This window comes from Myxocyprinus asiaticus, chromosome 29 (genome assembly GCF_019703515.2).
Source record: "Myxocyprinus asiaticus isolate MX2 ecotype Aquarium Trade chromosome 29, UBuf_Myxa_2, whole genome shotgun sequence".
In the NCBI taxonomy this organism is placed as follows: Eukaryota; Metazoa; Chordata; class Actinopteri; order Cypriniformes; family Catostomidae; genus Myxocyprinus; species Myxocyprinus asiaticus.
This window is the reverse complement of record NC_059372.1, coordinates 43428547-43447800: the sequence shown is the minus strand read 5'-3', so window position 1 is coordinate 43447800 and position 19254 is coordinate 43428547. Positions and strand designations below refer to the sequence as shown.

General features: G+C 35.7%; 1 protein-coding gene across 1 annotated transcript in view; it reads left to right on the top strand.

The window, feature by feature from the left end:
* Positions 1-19254, top strand: part of slc9a8 (solute carrier family 9 member 8) — an 81929-nt gene that overhangs the window by 17464 nt on the left and 45211 nt on the right. The window contains exons 5-8 of the mRNA XM_051661517.1: positions 9897-9980; positions 10613-10714; positions 11782-11816; positions 11924-12067. Of these exons, the coding sequence (XP_051517477.1) occupies positions 9897-9980; positions 10613-10714; positions 11782-11816; positions 11924-12067 (365 nt within the window). The remainder of the gene's footprint in view (positions 1-9896; positions 9981-10612; positions 10715-11781; positions 11817-11923; positions 12068-19254) is intronic.

The following is a 19254-nucleotide window of genomic DNA, read 5'->3' as shown; positions in this document are numbered from 1 at the left end:
TCTTGAAATTTATTTAAAGAGTTTTTAAAAAAGAAAGAAAAAAAATGCTTATATCCTCTCTAGGTACATCGTGTCACTTTACAAGTGATCCATCAACAATGTTTTTTTTTTTCCTTCATTTTTAAAAAAATAATTTCTTTAAAATCCTGCTTAAAACTCCTGTAGACATTCATCAGAAAAAAAGTGCTTGTCAGAGAAATGGCAGACGGCAACAGTTGCTAAGATAGGATTATTAGTGAAAAGTCAATTAGGGTGACACCAATAAACAGTGTTTGAACAGATCAGTGGTAACACTACAATAAGATTCCATTTGGTAACATTAGTTAATGCATAAGGTATAATGAACTAACAATGAACAATACTTTTACAGCATTTATTAATCTTTATTAATGTTTGTTAATAAAAATAATATGGTTCATTGTTAACTTATGTTAGTTCATAGTGCATTAACTAATGTTAACATATACAACTTTTGTTTTAAAAATGTATTACTGTATGTTGAAATTAACATTAAATGCTGTAAAACTATTGTTCATTGTTAGTTCATGTTAACAAATGTAACCTTATTGTAAAGTGTTACCAGATTGATATACACTATATACCACCAATAACACTAAAAAACACCATAATTGATATAAATGACATAGAACATAGTGATGAACAGCAACATTTTACTAAATATGTTATTATTTTGGAATGTTATTGTTATAAATATTAGAATATTATTTTGTATATTGCAGAAAACAATGTGACACAAAAGCTGCTAAAATAATCGCTAGTCTTTGGAAAAGCAGCTTGTTTCTGAAAACAACTGAGCTACTGTCACTATTTTTCTTTAACTGTTGGTGTTAATGCAACATTTCTCATCTTCGTTCGTAATAGAGTGAATGGATGGATTGATTCCGGCTAGCCTGAGAATAGCATGCTAGTTCCTGCCAAGAGTGTGTCCTCCTGAGTGTGCAACATGCTGTTCTCATGTCACTGCTACAGATGGACACAATGCACCTTTAACCATCTGCCCATATGCTCAAAGTTTATTACTCAAGGGTTCGAACCCGCTGCTCGTGCGGCCATGTCTGCAGAGCATGTCACAGAGTTTCTGCATTGTTTGGAATGAACTGTGCCCCACTTCTGATAAAACTGTTGAAGTTTGTGAACGATCTGAAGAGTATTCCTGCCTCGTGATGTACATGTTCAGTGCCAGAGGGATCGCCTGGAATCGGCCTATAACACAGACACCCAAGCCACTCAACCACTCAACATGGTTGGCAGACATGGGACATGGTTAATCAGTACTTGGATTCAGAATTTATAATGTACTGTATATTATTATTCAAACATGGTTGGCACTAGGGTTGCTCCGATACCAAAATTTTGGCTTTGGTACGATACCAATATGATACTAAATCGATACTTACGCAAAAAATAAAAACCTCAGATTTTTAATGAAATTACACAGAAAATAACTTGATTAAAAGAACTGCATAAAGTCTAACAGATACAAATTCTGTGTTTTCCTTTTACATTTTTTTGGATTCCATGTTAAATGTTTTAATTAAATGTTATGATATATACATGCAGCTTTAATCAAATGAAAATATAATAATTATTAAAAAAAAAAAATTTATTTTTATTTTTGGTCAAATAAAATGCTGCAAATAAGAGCTTTACAGTATTAATGAAAACATTAATGAAAAAAACTCTGATTACCTCAGACACAAGGCTGCTATGGCTGAATCACAACATACTGATATTCAGTACACTTTTGTAATATTGCTTACAGATCATAATAATCATAATACAACCATTTAATATTATAATCTTGTTATTATGAGTATTATTGCTACTTTTGGAATAGTCATATTTTTTTTACACTAGTTATATTTTTCTGTCTTCAGTTTCAAGCATCCAGTTAAATAGCGCTTTCATTTATGCGGAACTTTTATTTTGACAGACCTTTGAGTTCTTCCTTTTTTGACGGGTTCTGGTTATATCAAGCTTTCCATTAATGCTGTAATACTCCCACCTCGACTCGCAAGCTAAAATCTCAGAGCTGAACCGGAGAAGGAGATTTGAGTGTTCACAACCGTTTATACACTTAACACTGCATGAAAATCAAACACCAGCAGCGTGTGTTTCGTTTGTGTGTGCATACATGTGTGTGTGTGTGTGTGTGAAGTAGATAGAGCAGAGCGGCACCTCTTGTTCATTCTGTAGCACACAGCGAATGGGACTGTATATTATTTAAATGACACCCTTCTGCTGTTTAATGATCACATTTGGCCATATTGAGATTTTTTTTAAATAGTCTTTTCAAATTGTCATCTCATAACATTTTGCTAATGGCAACATACTGTAAAATGGCACCGAAATTAGCAACAAGATGATAACGTACCGTTTAAATTTTTTTGGTATCGTGATATTTCGTTAGTACCGGTATAATGCACAACCCTAGTTGGCAGTGATTGGACGAAGCTGTCCATTAGTTTTAGAAGCATTAATTATGCTCATTTCTGATTGGTAAAAAGCTTCAGCACTGGCTATCACTTGTTTCTTTGACAGTGCAAAGAGAGAACATTGAGATTTTGTTAATTAAATTAAAGTCAAATCAGGTAATCAGATGTGCTGTCCTAATTTGGAAGCACTCTTTATTAACTGTAAGCCTTTCTACTCGCCGCGGGAGTTTTCCTCGTTTATTCTGGTGAGTGTTTACATCGCGCCAAACGCGTGTTTGAATGCTGCTCTGCAACAGCTGGCTGATCAAATCACAGACACTGAACAACAATACCCGGACTCAGTTATTATTATTCTTGGGGATTTTAACAAAGCAAACTTCATACGTGAACTGCCCAAATACAGACAGCACATTACATGCCCAACCAGAGACAGAAATATATTGGATCACTGCTACACAACAATAAAGAATACATTTCGCTCTGTCCCTAGAGCAAATTTGGGACTCTCTGATCACTGTCTGGTTCATCTTTTTCCAAACTACAGACAGAAACTAAAATCTGCTAAGCCTGTAGTAAGGTCTGTAAAGAGATGGACCAATGAAGCAGAGCTGGAACTACAAGCCTGCTTTGACTGCACTGATTGGAGTGTTTTTGAGGCTGCAGACACCAATCTGGATGAGCTCACAGATACTGTTACATCATATATCAGTTTCTGTGAGGATATGTGCATCCCTACTAGGACTTATTCAACGTTTAACAATGACAAACCATGGTTTACAGCAGAACTCAGGCAGCTTTGTCAGGCCAAAGAGGATGCTTACAGGGGTGGGGATAAAGTCTTGTACATTCAGGCCAGGAACACACTGAATAAGGAAATCAGAGTGGCTAAAAGAAGATACTCTGAGAAGCTGAAAAACAAGTTTTCAGCTAACGACCCTGCATCAGTATGGAGTGGCATGAAACAACTTATGAATTACAGGACTCCTACCCCCAACCCTGTGGTGGACCAACAACTGGCTGACGACCTGAATGTGTTCTACCCAATCTCACACCCCACACCCACTCTGACCTTCACTTCACACAAACACCAACACCTCCTGCAGCCCCCCTCTTCCCCTTTCCTGCTACTCAACCTGCACTTAAGATCTGTGAAGATGATGTGTGCCATGTCTTTCGAAAACAAAAGATAAGGAAAGCACAAGGCCCAGACGGCGTTTCACCTGCATGTCTTAAATCCTGTGCTAACCAGCTGGCCACCATCTTCACATTGATTTTCAATAGATCACTGGAGCAGTGTTCAAACACTCAGTCATTATTCCTGTCCCAAAGAAACCAAAAATCACAGGACTTAATGACTACAGACCTGTCGCCCTGACGTCTGTGGTCATGAAGTCATTTGAGAGACTGGTGTTGGCCTGCCTGAAGGACATCACTGGACCCTTCACAGAGAACACTGTCCTCTGCACTTCTATAACTGTCTGGTTTAGTTCAGCTGCGAAATTGGATATCAGGAGACTACAAAGGACAGTTCGGACTGCTGAGAGGATTATTGGTTGCCCCCTGCCCTCCCTTCAAGAACTATACACTTCCAGAGTGAGGAAAAAAGCTGGAAAAATCACTCTGGACCCCACTCACCCTGCCCACTACCTTTTTGAACCGTTGCCTTCTGGCCGATGCTGAGCACCTGAACCGTCAGGCACAGGAACAGTTTTTTCCCCCAGGCTATCCATCTCATGAACAGTTAAAACTGCCCCTTTGAGCAATAATTAATGTGCAATATACAGCTTAGTCTTTTTATATTATCCAACACATCCTACCTCTTCTGCCATTACATTCCCTTGCACTGAATATAACCGATTTGTATTTAGATTTGCACTACGTATGTGTGTATGTATGAGTGTATATATATGTGTGTGTGTGTGTGTATGTGTATATATATATATATATATATATATATATATATATATATATATATATATATATATATATATATATATATATATATATATTTTCTTTCCAATATTTATTTATTTTTTAAATATTTTAAAATATTTTTTAAAAGTCTTGTTGCTGTTTTGTATTGTTGTGTACTGGAAGCTCCCGTCACCAAGACAAATTCCTTGTATGTGTAAGCATACTTGGCAATAAAGCTCATTCTGATTCTGATTCTAAAATAATTTTTATTTGTATAGTTAGTTATTTGTGCTTTTCCCAATACACATTGTTCCAAAGCAGCTTTACAAAAATCAGCTGTAATGTCTGTAACATCTCAAAAACATGAATAACCAACACTCCTGGAAACATAATAAAAAAATTTATTTAAAAAATCTGACTTTCTATAGCTTGGTATTATTTAAAATGTCACAACTTAGTCCCACTGTCTACATATGTGGACGTCAAATTTAAGGATTAAAAACAATTTCCTCTATAATTATTATTATTATTATTTGCATGTTTATTAGGTGCTACTAGTTACAAATAAGGTAATAAAATAAATAAAAAGCATATAAATAAAATAGCAGTCATGCTTGGGTCTCGGGAGGGTGTATATCAGTTTCAGCACCCACAGAAACCAACTGTTAACGTTAGTTTACATGTCAAGACTATATCTTCTATTGGAAGTATGCCACTTTCATGAATTTGCTAAAAAATTTGGTTGTAATGAAAAAATATTTATTATTAAGGAACTATTTTATACAGTACCTAACCGTAAGTGTGTATAAAAATAAGTAATTAAATAATAATTATATTTAGAACCCCAGTGAGCAAGACGAAGGTGACTGTGGCAAGGAACACAAAACTCCATAAGATGATGGTTAATGGAGAAAAATAACCTTGGGATAATAACTACTGTGGTGGCCAGTTCCCTTCTGGCTAAACAACATGAATATAATGCCAAAATTAGTTATTTATGTGCAGTGCAAGTCATGTTTTAAAATTAGTAAACTAAGTGTTAAGGGACAGTGTTTAAACAAAGATTTTGTATGAACTGTAAGATTAATGACTAATGTCTTTGAAGTCAATCCTGGATTGAAGCTAACAACTATATTCTCTAATATGTAAAAATACAAATATTGTGTAAAAATTCTGAAGCTGTTTTCGCCATCTTGAGAAATTAAACTGTTCATCGCAATGCATTCTGGGATTGCCCGTTCCATGAAGGATATGTACAATGCTGCTTTACATTTTAGCCGAAACAATGGCAGAATTTTGTTCCCCACTGTTTGCATTAGTTTCGTTTATTTTCTGAAATATATTAAACGCAAATGTTTACTTTCCCTCGCATTAAGTTTTGTGTTCCCTTTCAAAATTTTTCATTGCCTCGCAATGTTTCGCTTTTCCGTGTAATAGTTTTGCATTCCAGCGCAATATGTTTTGTGTTTACTTGCAGTAGTTTGTTCCCTCATGATGTTTTGCAATAACTTGCAATAGTTTGCGTTCTCTTGCAATAGTGTGCGTTTCCTCACAATAGTTCCCTCGCCTTAAGTTGAGCATTCCCTCAAAATTTGCGTTTCCTCGCAATAGACTGCATTCCTTAGCAATGGTTTTGCATTCCCTTGCAAAGTTTTGCGTTCCCTGACAACATTTAGCATTTATTCACAACAGTTTGCATTCCCACACAATAGTTTTGCGTTCCCTCACAATAGTTTTATGTTCTCGCGCAATAAGTATTGTGTTCCTTCGCAACAGTTTGCGTTCCTGTGCAATGTTTTGCATTCCCACAATACGATATGCGTGTGCTTGTAATAGTTTGCTTCCCTCACAATAGTTTTACATTCTCACACAATAGTTTTGGGTTATTGCACAAAACGTTCTGCATTTACTTACAATAGTTTGTGTTTCCTCGCAAAATATTTTGTAGCTCTTGCAATAGTGAGTGTTCCCTCGCAATAGTTTGTATTCCCTCGCAACCATTTGCATTCCCTAGCAAAAAATTTGAGTTTTCACGCAATAGTTTTGTGTTTCCATGCAATAGTTTTGTGTTCCTGCACAATAGTTTTGTATTCCTGCACAATAGTTTTGTATTCCTGCACAATAGTTTTTGCGTTCACATGCAATAGTTTGTGTTACCTCACAATATCTTTAGCGTTCTCTTGCAATAAGTTGTGCATTCCCTCATAATAGTTTTTTTCTGCGCAATATGTTTTTCGTTCCTGCACAATATGTTTCACGTTCACTTGCAGTAGTTTGCGTTCCCTCGCAATATGTTTTTGTTCTCTCGCAATATATTTTGCTTTCCCTTGCAATAGTTTTGCGTTCATGTTTTGTATTGTTAAACTCCCTCAACCATCAACTGTTGAACTCTCTCTGACGGTTGATGGGTACACTTATGTGCGCTGAACAGATACAAGCATAGAGAATCAAGAAAAAATATGCAACTATGTCCATGTTCATGTTTAAACCTGTACGATCCAATACCCAAATCCCCCTCAGATATTCAGTATGAGCTTGTCTCAAAGAGGGCTCCAGCGAGTTTCCCAGGAATGTTGTGAATCTACCAGAGAGTGTTTTTTTTTCTTTTCATACAATGTTTGCATGAAGAGACGGATCTTTGTGGAACTAAAAGAGAATGTGGCCAGGTGAGGCCTCCCTGAACAGGAACTTCAAGAATGAGTGTGCACAAGGTGAAATGCGATGCACTGGTGGTTACATGCATACTGTGTTTAATACATTTGCACACATCTAATTATTATCACTGTCAGTGAACAGACACAAATCGACTGTCCATAGAAGAGCAATGGTGGGAAATTTCACTTGTGCACAAATACACACATGCACTGAGTAACAAAAACATTACTCACACACACAATCTCTGACTAGAATTTTAATGATATATTTTTCTAAATAGATGAGTAGATAGTGACTTAGGGTGGTTACATTGAAAAAAGCTAGCTAATGTAAAAGATAGTTTGGCTTCAACATTGTTTAGTTACTACATAATTACCATAGACCGATTTGTGTTATTTCATAGTTGTGATTACTATTATTCTAAAATGTGGATCATTTAAAAAATAATGAATGTTATTGACTGGTAATGTACATATTAAAACACAAATTTGTCACACACACACAAACTCACTCTCTGGCTGTGCCAAGGCATGCTTATTTATATAGCACATTTATACTCAATGCTAATACAAAGTGCTTTACATAAGAATAATACAGGTAACAAGAAATAATCAGACTTATGACATTCAAGTTTAAAATCATTTAATATCATTTAAATATAGCTAAAAAATATTTTTAAAAATTGATTAAAATGAATATAAAGTACACAAAGTGCTAAATAAACTGCAATAAATATCTAACGTGTTAAGTAGTGGATTGTTTGGTCTTCCTGTAAAACCATGAACTCTAGTCATGTTTCCATCCAAGTTACAAATTGTATTTGTGCATAATCTGAATATTGCAAGAACAATTTGCGAATAACCAGCGCTTTCCATGTTTTTAAGTGAAAAATAAAATGTCACTTCTGGGGAAATTGGAGCAAAATAGAAATAGAAGTTGAAGCCAGTGTGGCTATTTTATTAAATGTAATAAATTACTTGCAGTTTAGAGCATGCAGACAAAATGCTCTGTCGAACTTTAGGTGAGTAGTATAAATAGATTCCATACATACTTCTTCCGGGAACATGGAGATTATTCATTGACATGAATATAGTTTTACAGGGTAAACCCCATAAAATAAACAACTGGTTTAGGTAGTGACTAGGAAACAGCATTTTTGTCTTTAATTTCCTTAGTTCCTTAGTATGCCACACTCTGTTCATTTGCAGCCATAGGGGGAAAAGTGAAGATTGTCATTTCTTGTCACATTCTAATATGATTTACAGTACACGCCCTTACAAAAATCGAGAGTTCATGGCAAATTTGCCACGGATTATTTTCACATGCAAATGAGCTTTGTGGCAAACTTGCAGCAAATTGTCCATTGTTGCCAAAGGTTTGCTGCAGGATCATCAGTACCGGTCAAGAGATGCCAACTTCTGGCAAACACTTGTGATGAATCACAAGCTCATTTGCAAGTGAAAATAATAGAAGAGCTAAGATAGCATTGTGTGAGGAACAGGGTGAAGAGTTAGGGTCCTATTTTAAGAGTGCTAGCACTAAGCGTAGTGCTTTACTTTAAGTCATAAGTTCAAGTCAGGGGGCATGGCCATGAAGCTTTGGTATTTTTCGTGCAAGCATGCGCTAAGTCTAGGCGCAAGTGGGTTCGGTGAATTTACACGTGCAAAGTGCTAATGGGCTGGGTCAAGTGCAATTTAATTCTAAGATTCTTCTCCGCTTATTCCACTGTCACAAATTTGCAGCAATTTTTTGGCTAGTTTGCCAGAACTCTAGATTTGTTTGTAAGGGAGAGACTGTATTGTATGGTGTCACTGCTTCATCGAAGGTCACAGTAATGTTACTGTCCAGATTAGGGGTCATCTGGGATTGAATAACACCTTTGCATTTACTGCCAGTTCTCTCATGGTCTCTGAGTTTTACCCTAAAAAACAAACGCACAAAATCTAGGTCTGTTTGTGTGAGTAGCTATGTCCAATGCAGGGATTTGCCAAATTACATATTTACGAGATTGAACCTGAACCTGATGCGTTTAAAGAGGGCTTTCAAATTTAATGCCTCAAGCTTTTATTTTAAATCAAACTTTTATTTTGACGTGAAGGCTTTTCTGGTTCTGTTTTTGTGATAGTAGTTTCACACTTCTGGATAAGAATGTGATTTAATTTTAAATATATAGTCTGCGGGCACTGCGCACGTCACATTGAATGAGCGCTCTCACAGCGCGCGATGCTCTTAAAATGTGGTGTTTTGAGCTTATGAGCGGCTTCACACATTCACTGTGCAGCGAGCAGTACATGCAGATTTTATATTTATTTAAATCACATCCATTTGCAGTTTAATAATCACACTAGGACAGATCACAATTTTAATTTGATTAATTGTCCATTTCAGTGCAAAGAATTCACAGAACATGCGCTCAAATGCTCAAATGAGCATGTGTAAGTGAATTGAGTCTGTGCTCTGTACTACCAGTACTGCAGAAAAACTGGTATGGTTACATCATTTTTATTTTAGCATCGACTTGGTACCGAAGTACCTGTTCTTTTGACATCACTATTGGTATCGGCACACAAATTTTGTTTCGTGCTTCCCTTGATCTTGCTTTCAAAAACAACTAGATGAATGTGTGTGGCTATACTGGCAGTGCTTTAAATGGGATAAATATAAAGGGGTTACTTTTCTGTAAACAATAAAGCACAGCATGCCAATTAATGCACCGCTGCAAAAAATATCTCTGAAATAAATTGTAGGCAAAAAGTACCTGAAGTAGGTAAACTTGTGAACCTAGTCAGTTGTTGGACGATTAGTTGACCATCTACTCCAATGTACAAAATGTACAGTGTTTGAAATGTACTGATTAACTTTCTTTCACAGGAAGAGGAGATGTTTCGGCCCAATATGTTCTTCCTGCTGCTTCTACCGCCAATAATTTTTGAGTCTGGATATTCATTACACAAGGTAAAACTGACTAAAATTTTTTTTTAAATGTCATTAAAAGAAAAAGAAAATAATCTTGTTTACTTGTTAGTTTGAAAATGTGTATCTTTGTAGTCTGCCACACACAACGTTATTTCAGCTTTTAGCGACAAGCAATTTGTCCATCCACACTTAACACGAAACTGCTGCGCGACATGACACCATCACAGCCAGTAAAAATATCTCTGATGTTTAAGATATTACTGTTCTATGTGGGGCGGGATTTTGGACCAGTGAGATTTCACAATGGGCGGAGCCACCCAGCATAACACTGCAGAAATAGAAACCAATCAAATGACAAAATGCTTGTCATGGCTGGTTAGGGCCAAATCTCAGATTTACATGGAAGAGTTTTTCTTTCTTTTTTTTTTTAATCGCTTGTCACGTTCTTGTAAGGACACATTGTTAGTGTAGTCTTATAAGTATTAGTCTCTCCAAATAAATAAACTATTACTAGATTTTTAATGGATAGCCATTTTAAAGTCACATTTTAAACCATAGTCATGAAGTCTGTTTGAGAAATGTGTTGAAATATACGATTGCCCTCTTCTACTCAAAGACTGTTATTATAACATTATCTCTAATATTCTGATTCCAACCCCCCCCCCCCGCAGGGTAATTTCTTCCAGAACATTGGCTCAATCACATTATTCGCTGTGTTTGGAACAGCAATCTCGGCCTTCATCGTGGGTGGAGGAATCTATTTTCTGGGCCAGGTAGATTCATCTCATTTTAAGTCTCAGACTCATGGGTTGCCCACAGTCCATTCAATGATCATCTGATAACATATTACACACAAAACTGGAAAACACTTTCTCAAAAACATTTTCTGTCTTTACGCAACTTTTGAGAGGAAGACTGATACAGCAAGCGCTGAGGATGAAATAAACTTTGGAGTACTTTTTCTTAGATATTAACTTTTGTTTGAGGCACTTATTAGCAAGTAAGCTAGATATACATGAGCAGAACTTTATATTCTGCGTTATATTCTTAGTTAATCTCTGTGAAAATATTCTGTCATTATTTTGTGTTCTGTATTGTACTTAAAGTCTACACATTTTCAAAAATTTTTGTGTGTGTTTTCTGTAAAATTTGACCAATACTGGATTTTGACGATAACAATAACTAAAGTATTGTAAGAAAGCCGATAGCCGATTAATCGGCCGAAAGTTTTTTAAAAATCAGTAGATTGACTGTGTTAAAAAATGCTCTTAGTCTTTTCTGTGATTGGGAGTTCCAGACATAAAGACTACAGAAGTCCAAAGTCAGACCTAAAAATGAGTACTAAAAATCGTTGAACTATCTTCGTTGATTTTTCCAAAATAACTATTGTAGCCGATTAATCGGCAAAAAGAATAAATTGGTCGATCTCTAGTTTCCTGTGCAATCATACATGTAGACCACTGCATTATTTTTTAAATCAATTATTTTCCATCATCTATTATTGTGGTATAATCTGTTTCAGATAAATCTGTCCCTAAAAGGCATGTAAAAAAACTAAACAAACTGTGATAGATTGCTTGATAGACAAGATGGTAGTATGGGGCCAGCGATTATGCCATTCAGTCAAAGGTCTGGCTACATAAGGCAAATAACATCTAATCTGAGACATTCACACCTTTTTTCATGTAAACATTCCCAAGACCTTCAAGAACTGAACTCCAAACTTCATGAATTCAGGAAGTGGTTTGTCAATTTAAACGGGTATTCACACCTTAAAAGCTCATCCGGCATGATTTCCCAGTGATTGTGATACTTATGTGTCAATGTGTTTCTTCAACAGGCTGATGTAATTTACAAGATGACAATGACGGACAGGTGGGATATTTCCTGCTACATCTCACATTATTGTGTGCGATTTCTGAGAAGCTTTAATGTGTACGTTCATGTCTTGCATTGACTGCTCATGTTTTTTGTCTTGTTAGTTTTGCATTTGGCTCTCTGATCTCGGCTGTGGATCCAGTCGCCACTATCGCCATTTTTAACGCTCTGAACGTGGATCCAGTGCTCAATATGCTGGTGTTCGGGGAGAGCATCCTAAACGACGCCGTCTCCATTGTCCTAACAAAGTATGGAACACCCAGTCATTACAACTGTCTCTCTTTGAATTCCTTCCCATCTTTAAAGGAATAGTTCGTTTTCTCATCATTTACTCACCCTTATGTCATCTCGAGCTTGTATGGCTTTCTGCTGCAGAACACAAACGAAGATATTTTGATGGAGATATAATGTGCATATATAACTGTACATTATACAGTAAGTCAGTGGGGTCCAAACTTTCAAGCTCTAAAAAGGACATAAAGGCAGCATAAAAAGGAATCAGTATGACTCAAGTGGTTTGATCCATGTCTTCAGAAAAGCATGAGAAAATGTATTCAAGCTTTAAATTATGTTCGAGCCAAGGAGACTGCAGATGGCAAGATTTATAGTAAAATAGGAGTCACATTTTGGTCTGTTTCTCAGCCAAAACCGATAAAATCTCTTCAGAAGACATGGATTAAACCACTTGAGCGTATGGATTACTTTTATGCTTCCTTAATGTCCTTCTTGGAGCTTGGATGTTTTGGACCCCATTGACTTATAAAAACACATCATATCTCCATCAAAATATATTTGTTTGTGTTCTGCAGAGGAAAGAAAGCCATACGAGTTTGAGACGACATGGGGGTGAGTAAATGATGAGAGAATTATCATTTTTGGGTGAACTATTCCTTTAACCATAGCATTCCATTCCTTCATTATTCAACTCCATACACAGCGTCCAAATCAAATATAGTGCCTACCTCAATAACATTGAACTCATTGGTTCTTGTGTCCTGATATCATGATGTTTGGTCACGAGAAGCACAAGAACCAATGAGAATGCTATGTACAGGAGCTAAGCAATGATTTGATTCTGTTCTCTTCTGATTCTGTTCATCACACGAAGTGATCATATTGCTTCAGAAGACTTGGAAAATAGCATGAGTTGTATCGACTACTCTTACTGTGATTTGACTGTGTTTTTGGAGCATGACAGCATATTCACTATTCTCTTGCATTATATGATGTAAAAAAAAAAATGTCTTCCATGGAAAAAGAAAGTCATATGGGTTTGGAACAACACAACATGTGTAAATAATGACAGATTTTTCCTTCACAACAATGAGAACAATAACAACAATTTAAAACGCAAAACAAAACTGTATTGCTCCCATTATAATCAAGCAGTCTTTTTACACTTCAAGTGGCCAGTGCAGTTCGACATGATGCACGTTCAGTTGGAAGGCACCAATTTGTGCTGCGCAGATCCATTTGTCTGAAATAAGATGCTTATACTGTATTTACAAATTTTATGTGTGAATTTATACTAAGAATTTTATTCATTATTTATTTCATTAAGATATCATGGTTATATCAAAAGTTGCTTCTGATGCTAAAGCAAGTTTCGCTGTATGTAACAGTATGTTGGAGGTTAAAAGAATAGTTAATAAAAAAATGGAAAATTCTGTGATAACATTCTCTGTTCCATATAACACTAAAGGTGAATATCCTGCCTGATCTTTTCCATGTAATGAAAGTGAATGGTGACTGGTTCTGTTGTGCTCCATAATGACAAAAAAGCACCATAAAAGTAGATCATACAACTCGTGTGCTATATTCCAAGTCTTCTAATATCATACGATAGCTTTGTGTGAGAAACGGACTGAAATTTAGGATGTTATTCACTGATATTAACTTCTATCATTCTTCCCATTTGTTGAATCTTTGACATGGTCTACAAAACTCACATGGACTACAAAAATGGTTTAAAAATGGACTGAAATCTTTTTCACAAAGCTATTGTATGGCTTCATAAGATGTTGTATGATGCCATTTTGGAGCTTGACAGCCCCAGTCCTTATTCACTTACATCAGTTGGAAAAGAGCAGCCAGGATATTCTTCAAAATTTCTCATTTTGTGTTCCATGTAAGAAACACATTCAAGTTCAGAACAGCATATATGAATAAAAAAACTTAAATTAAAATGAACTAAAGCAACAAACCTCTAGAACCATCTTTTGTGGCCCGTATTATGATTTAATCATAAAAAATATATTTATCAATAGCTTATCAAATGTGCATGAATTCAGATGAGGTGTTCCTTTATCAGAGGGTTTACAGTAGCTCTCTGAATGGCTGAAGCACAGCACAGTTAGAGAGGGAAATAAACTGCAAAAGGATGTAATGAATGAAATAAACAACAAAGAATATGTGAGCACAGCTGATGTTTAATGAGAGTGGTGGTCCGTCAGCCGGCGCGTTCATAAAAACAGTATGTGCGCACAAGCGCTGTCTGTCAATCAAGAATGCACTCTTTCAATCTCACCTGAGAGTCACTCATCACCGCCAATCTGTCAAACTCCTTTGAATAGCTTAACAGAGATATTAGCTTGTCATGAAAACAGTCATAACAGGAAAAAATAATAGTTTATCCTGCAATAAAGACGTTGAGACGCCGTCACGCAAATGCTAATTAGTGATCTGTGTTACTTCACCGCAAAACACTAAAGAGGGTGAACAAATCTTTATGATTTCTCACTGGAGCAGTTTTGGAATTAATATTGGATATATCTCTCTTGTTTCGGAACATAGTATCTCAAGTGAGTGTGATGTTGAACAGTTATAAGATGACAGTGTCTTTGACAGTGACAACAGAACTGATCATATCTGTTTTCTTTATTGCACTGAATGTGGGAGAAAGTTGCTCTTTGAAAATTTTTAACCAAACCATGAGAAAATGTAACTGTTACATCCATAGTTTAGGCTTTTATATAGACTTGTATGATATTACATTATATTATACAATTAAGAATTCTTACTATATAAAAATAATAATAATAATAATAATAATAAATATATATATATATATATAAAACATATTTTAAACATATAGCTTATTATATATAAGAATTACTATAAATATTAAGAGCCCTCGATGCTACACGGATCCAGCTTTGCACCCTGAGCTTTCCAAAGGCCTGCTCTAGAACTTGTGTTCAATCCATTTAAATTTGTAAAAATGGAAGTTTATTTGATCCATTCGAGTTGGGACTACATGAATAATTTTTGTGATGTTAATGTAGCATTGATGAAACTGGGCAGGGGATTTCCTTTTCCCAGCATGCTTTACATGTGATTCGATAGGGAGAGTACATGGTAAAATTAAGTGTTATTTTATGTGTTTTTGTGCCAGATGAGTATAAAAAACACTTGTTAGTGTTTAATGTTTTGTTATGTTGAGATTTAGAAGAGTTTCTGTTATGTTGGAGTTTTGGGGGTTACCATTATGGCGAAGAGTGGAGCTTGAGCTAACTATGAGGACAGGTAGATGTTGCATATTAGTGGTGGTGATTTTTATTCATTTCATTTTTTATTCATTTGATTCTATTCACCAAAAAGATTCGTTCAGATTCGTTTAAATGACCGTCTTTTAATGAATTGCATTGAACTAAAAGCACAAAGTCATTCACGACCAGAACAAGTCTAATTATCCTTAATTAAAATTTGTGTGTCTTCAGTTCTACAAAGAGACTTCAGCACTGCAGAGTGTTTAAGCATCATAAGTGTTTCCCCACAAATGACAACAAAAGTATATCTATCATACTGTGAACTGATGAGCATGACTATTTATCAAGCTATACAAAAAAGACAACAATACTGGCCTAGAAATAATCATGAGTTTCAATAACATTTGTATGTCATTGTAATGTGTGGTCATCACTCACTTTTATTCATAATTAATCCGGCACGAGATTGACGAACTGAACGAACAACATGCAGCTCCTCCTCCCGGTCAGCAGATCATCGTTCATGATGACTGATTCATTCATCTCATTTGTGAAGGAGTATACAGTACATTCAGTTTGTTCACAAACAAAATGACCGACTGGTTCAGTGAAGGGGTGTATTCGTTCAGTGGGTGAAACCAATGGTATGCTCCTTCACAGCCCACTCTTAAATGCTATTGGCTCTCGCTAAAGTCAGTCTTTACAGGCATGAAAAGCAGTAGAGCTCATTGACTTTGAAAAGGAGAAATGTCAGTGAATGAGAAATATGAGTCTGTGTATGGAGGTGAACGAGAACAGTTTGTTCGCTTAAAAGATTTGTTCAAAAAGACTGAATCATTCACGAATGAAACATCACAGTCGCACATGAAATTGATTGCTCTGTTGCTTTGTTTAGCAATTGTCATGCTAACTATAGCAAAGTTACTAAACTACACCCTGTAGTGCTTCCAACTAGCGTGTATTTAGCATGCTAACATTCACTTTCACTAGTTAGTACATAAAGAAATAAGAGACTTATATGAGTTACATTTACACGTCTAATGTTGTTGGGTTTACTCCATTCAATTCAATTTACTCAATGGGTTTTCTAAGTTCATTCTACACAAAATGTTTGTGTTGAGATTACATAGTAATTTATTTTTTACAAACGCGTGGAACCACTGTCCATGATTGAATCGAGTTCAGCCAAAGAGCTATTTTATTTTTTTTATTTTTATTTTTTTTTGTAAATGAATTTTCACGTAAACAACCTGTTTGTGGGCAGGTTATGAGTAACAGTAAGTTATACCTTGGTTCGGTTCTTGAGTCAGTGAATACACGAGCTGAACACCAGTGACAAGATTTGTGTATCTCTCTCTCACACACACACACACACACACACACACACACACACACACAGATATACACACTCTCATATCTCACACACACTGTATCTCAGTAGGCTTCATGTAAGTGTGCCAGCAGCACTTTTCTTTTCTAGTTCATGGGTGAGCTGCTGCTGGTCTAATGGCCTGAAGTCTGTCCCTTCTGTTCTTCTTCTGCTCTCACAGCCTGCAGGAGTTACGTATCACATGACAGTGTCTCATTTCTGTGTGATAAATGTGTTCGGATTCAAACCTCCTGTTGTGACAAAACTGCTTAGGAGACCGCGAACCATCTTGGCAGTGTGTGAGGGGAAAAAATATGAAAACAACTTTTTAACATGCACGCTTAAATACACTACATTTGAGGGTAGTTGGCTGTTTCAATCACTTGAGCAGTATTTTACTGTACATGCTTTGTGCATAGCCTATGAAAAAAGGTTAGTTTCATACCCTGCAACCAACGTGCCAAAAATGCCAAAGATGTTAGGGTGAGATAGCCTAACTATGTTAGTGCAATTAGTGCAGGCTATTTGAATTGTCCGCTTCCTGTGTATTTATGAATGTGGCTAAAATATGGGCTATAGATGTTCTATTAACTTTACTAATTTGTTTCATATTATGATTAATTTACAAATTTTTCATTTAAATACAAGAACAGTGTGTAGAAGTGGGTTGGGTTTGACAGGATCTATAAATTAAAAACCCATCTGGAGCTCAGCTGATCATAACAGATGTCATTTACATACAGTATGTATATATATATATATATATATATATATATAATTACGTATAACCTTCACATGCATTATAAATAGACTTGAGGGTAAAAACAAAATGCTGAAAGTGTAGAATATGACTTTTAGAGTCTTAACTGTCCTTTCTGCTAAGTCATTTGTCTCTGTTGTGGAGGTCTTAACTCATAAATAATTTAAAAGCTATGTTCTTAAATTAGCCATTAGATCCACCTACATAATGCAGTGTGAAGTGTGAAAGAAATGACAAGAGGTGAACTTTAACACAGAACTGAACATATTTGTAATTTACAGTAAAATCCCAAATGCTTTCCTTGTGTTTGAACATGACAAGCTCATTAAAGGAGTTACAGGAAATCCAGCTGGTGCAGTAATTAACGTATGACACATATGTCTGCAGCTCTTACAGTAATGAATGATGGGAGATTATGGCTGTGGATTTAGATCAGGTCGGACGAGCCAATCCTGAATTTGCTGAGTGCAGCTAGATCAGATCCATATATAACATGAGCTTTAAAACCTTGTACATTATCTCTTATGAACAGTCTGTCACAGCTCAAATTAAACAGCGTTGCCAGTGACCGTTTTGCATATGCATAAATAATGATTATAACGTATTAACTCTATTGGGCAATTACAGACGGTATTACTACCGGTTTCATTCAAAAAACACACAGGTTATACTTGTTATGCTGTACCTTTTGAACTCTATAACTTAAAGAATATTGTGTTGTTATTTAAGTAGCATTTCTTAAAGGGTTTAACAGACCTTCAAAAATATGCTCTGATGAAGGCACTTAAACTTTATTATTTATACCTTAAACATGTACACAATGGCAAGAAAATGAACAGGATGGAAATAAAAAGCTTAATTTAGCAATAGCTCAGTGAGGGATTGACAGTTAGCTTGAGGGTGTCAACATGAAGATAATTTTCATATTTTTTAACTTTTGACATTCATGATGGAATGTTTTAGAGTGAGACAAACAAAATAATACTACACAACATTACAGAATTCATCAAATCCATGCTAATACTTGATGTTTCCCACCAACAATGTTGCCACTTCCTGGAGGATGTATGGATTTTACAAAAGAATAACAGGATGGAAAGTGATATTAAGAACAAAACATATAAATTGATTACCAATTAGAACAATGAACTCAAGAGAACATGTTTTAAACATTTTTATAAATATATCAATCAATAATTAGTTTTTCATCTTAGAAGTTCATGTTACCACCCCTATGTTCACTTTATTGTGACATTGTGAAAAAATAATCACAAACTAATATGGTTTCCATCTTAAAATTTTGGTAGATTTAAATATTTTATCCAGTATATTAAATCATATTTGATAGGGACATGAATATCCATTGCATAAAAGGAATGACCCACACTATTATAACCAAAAATGTGTGCGTATGTGTGCGTTCATGCAGAAAGTGCTGATTCCAATGGAAAAAACAAAGATAAAAAGCCCAAACCTCATCATTAAACATTGACCTCAAAAGCAAAAGTCCTTGGTGTATGTAAAATCATTGCGGTTTGGCCAATGTCGACAGGGAGTACGCATGTGTAAGGAATCTAGTGCCCAGCTGCGACAAACCCCTTTAAAGTGAATTGTGTAATGTTTTGGAAGTTAAATTACCAGCTTAATATACCAAAACAACTATAAATAAAGGAGGTTGATCTTACCTTACCTATGGCTCTATCAAAACATTGCTCTGTTTGTTTGAGCTGCCTGTCCAGCCCGACACAACAACATTGACTCAACCAATCGAAGCCAGGGGGAGTGTTTGGGGAAACCTGTTTGAAAATAGGGATTTTC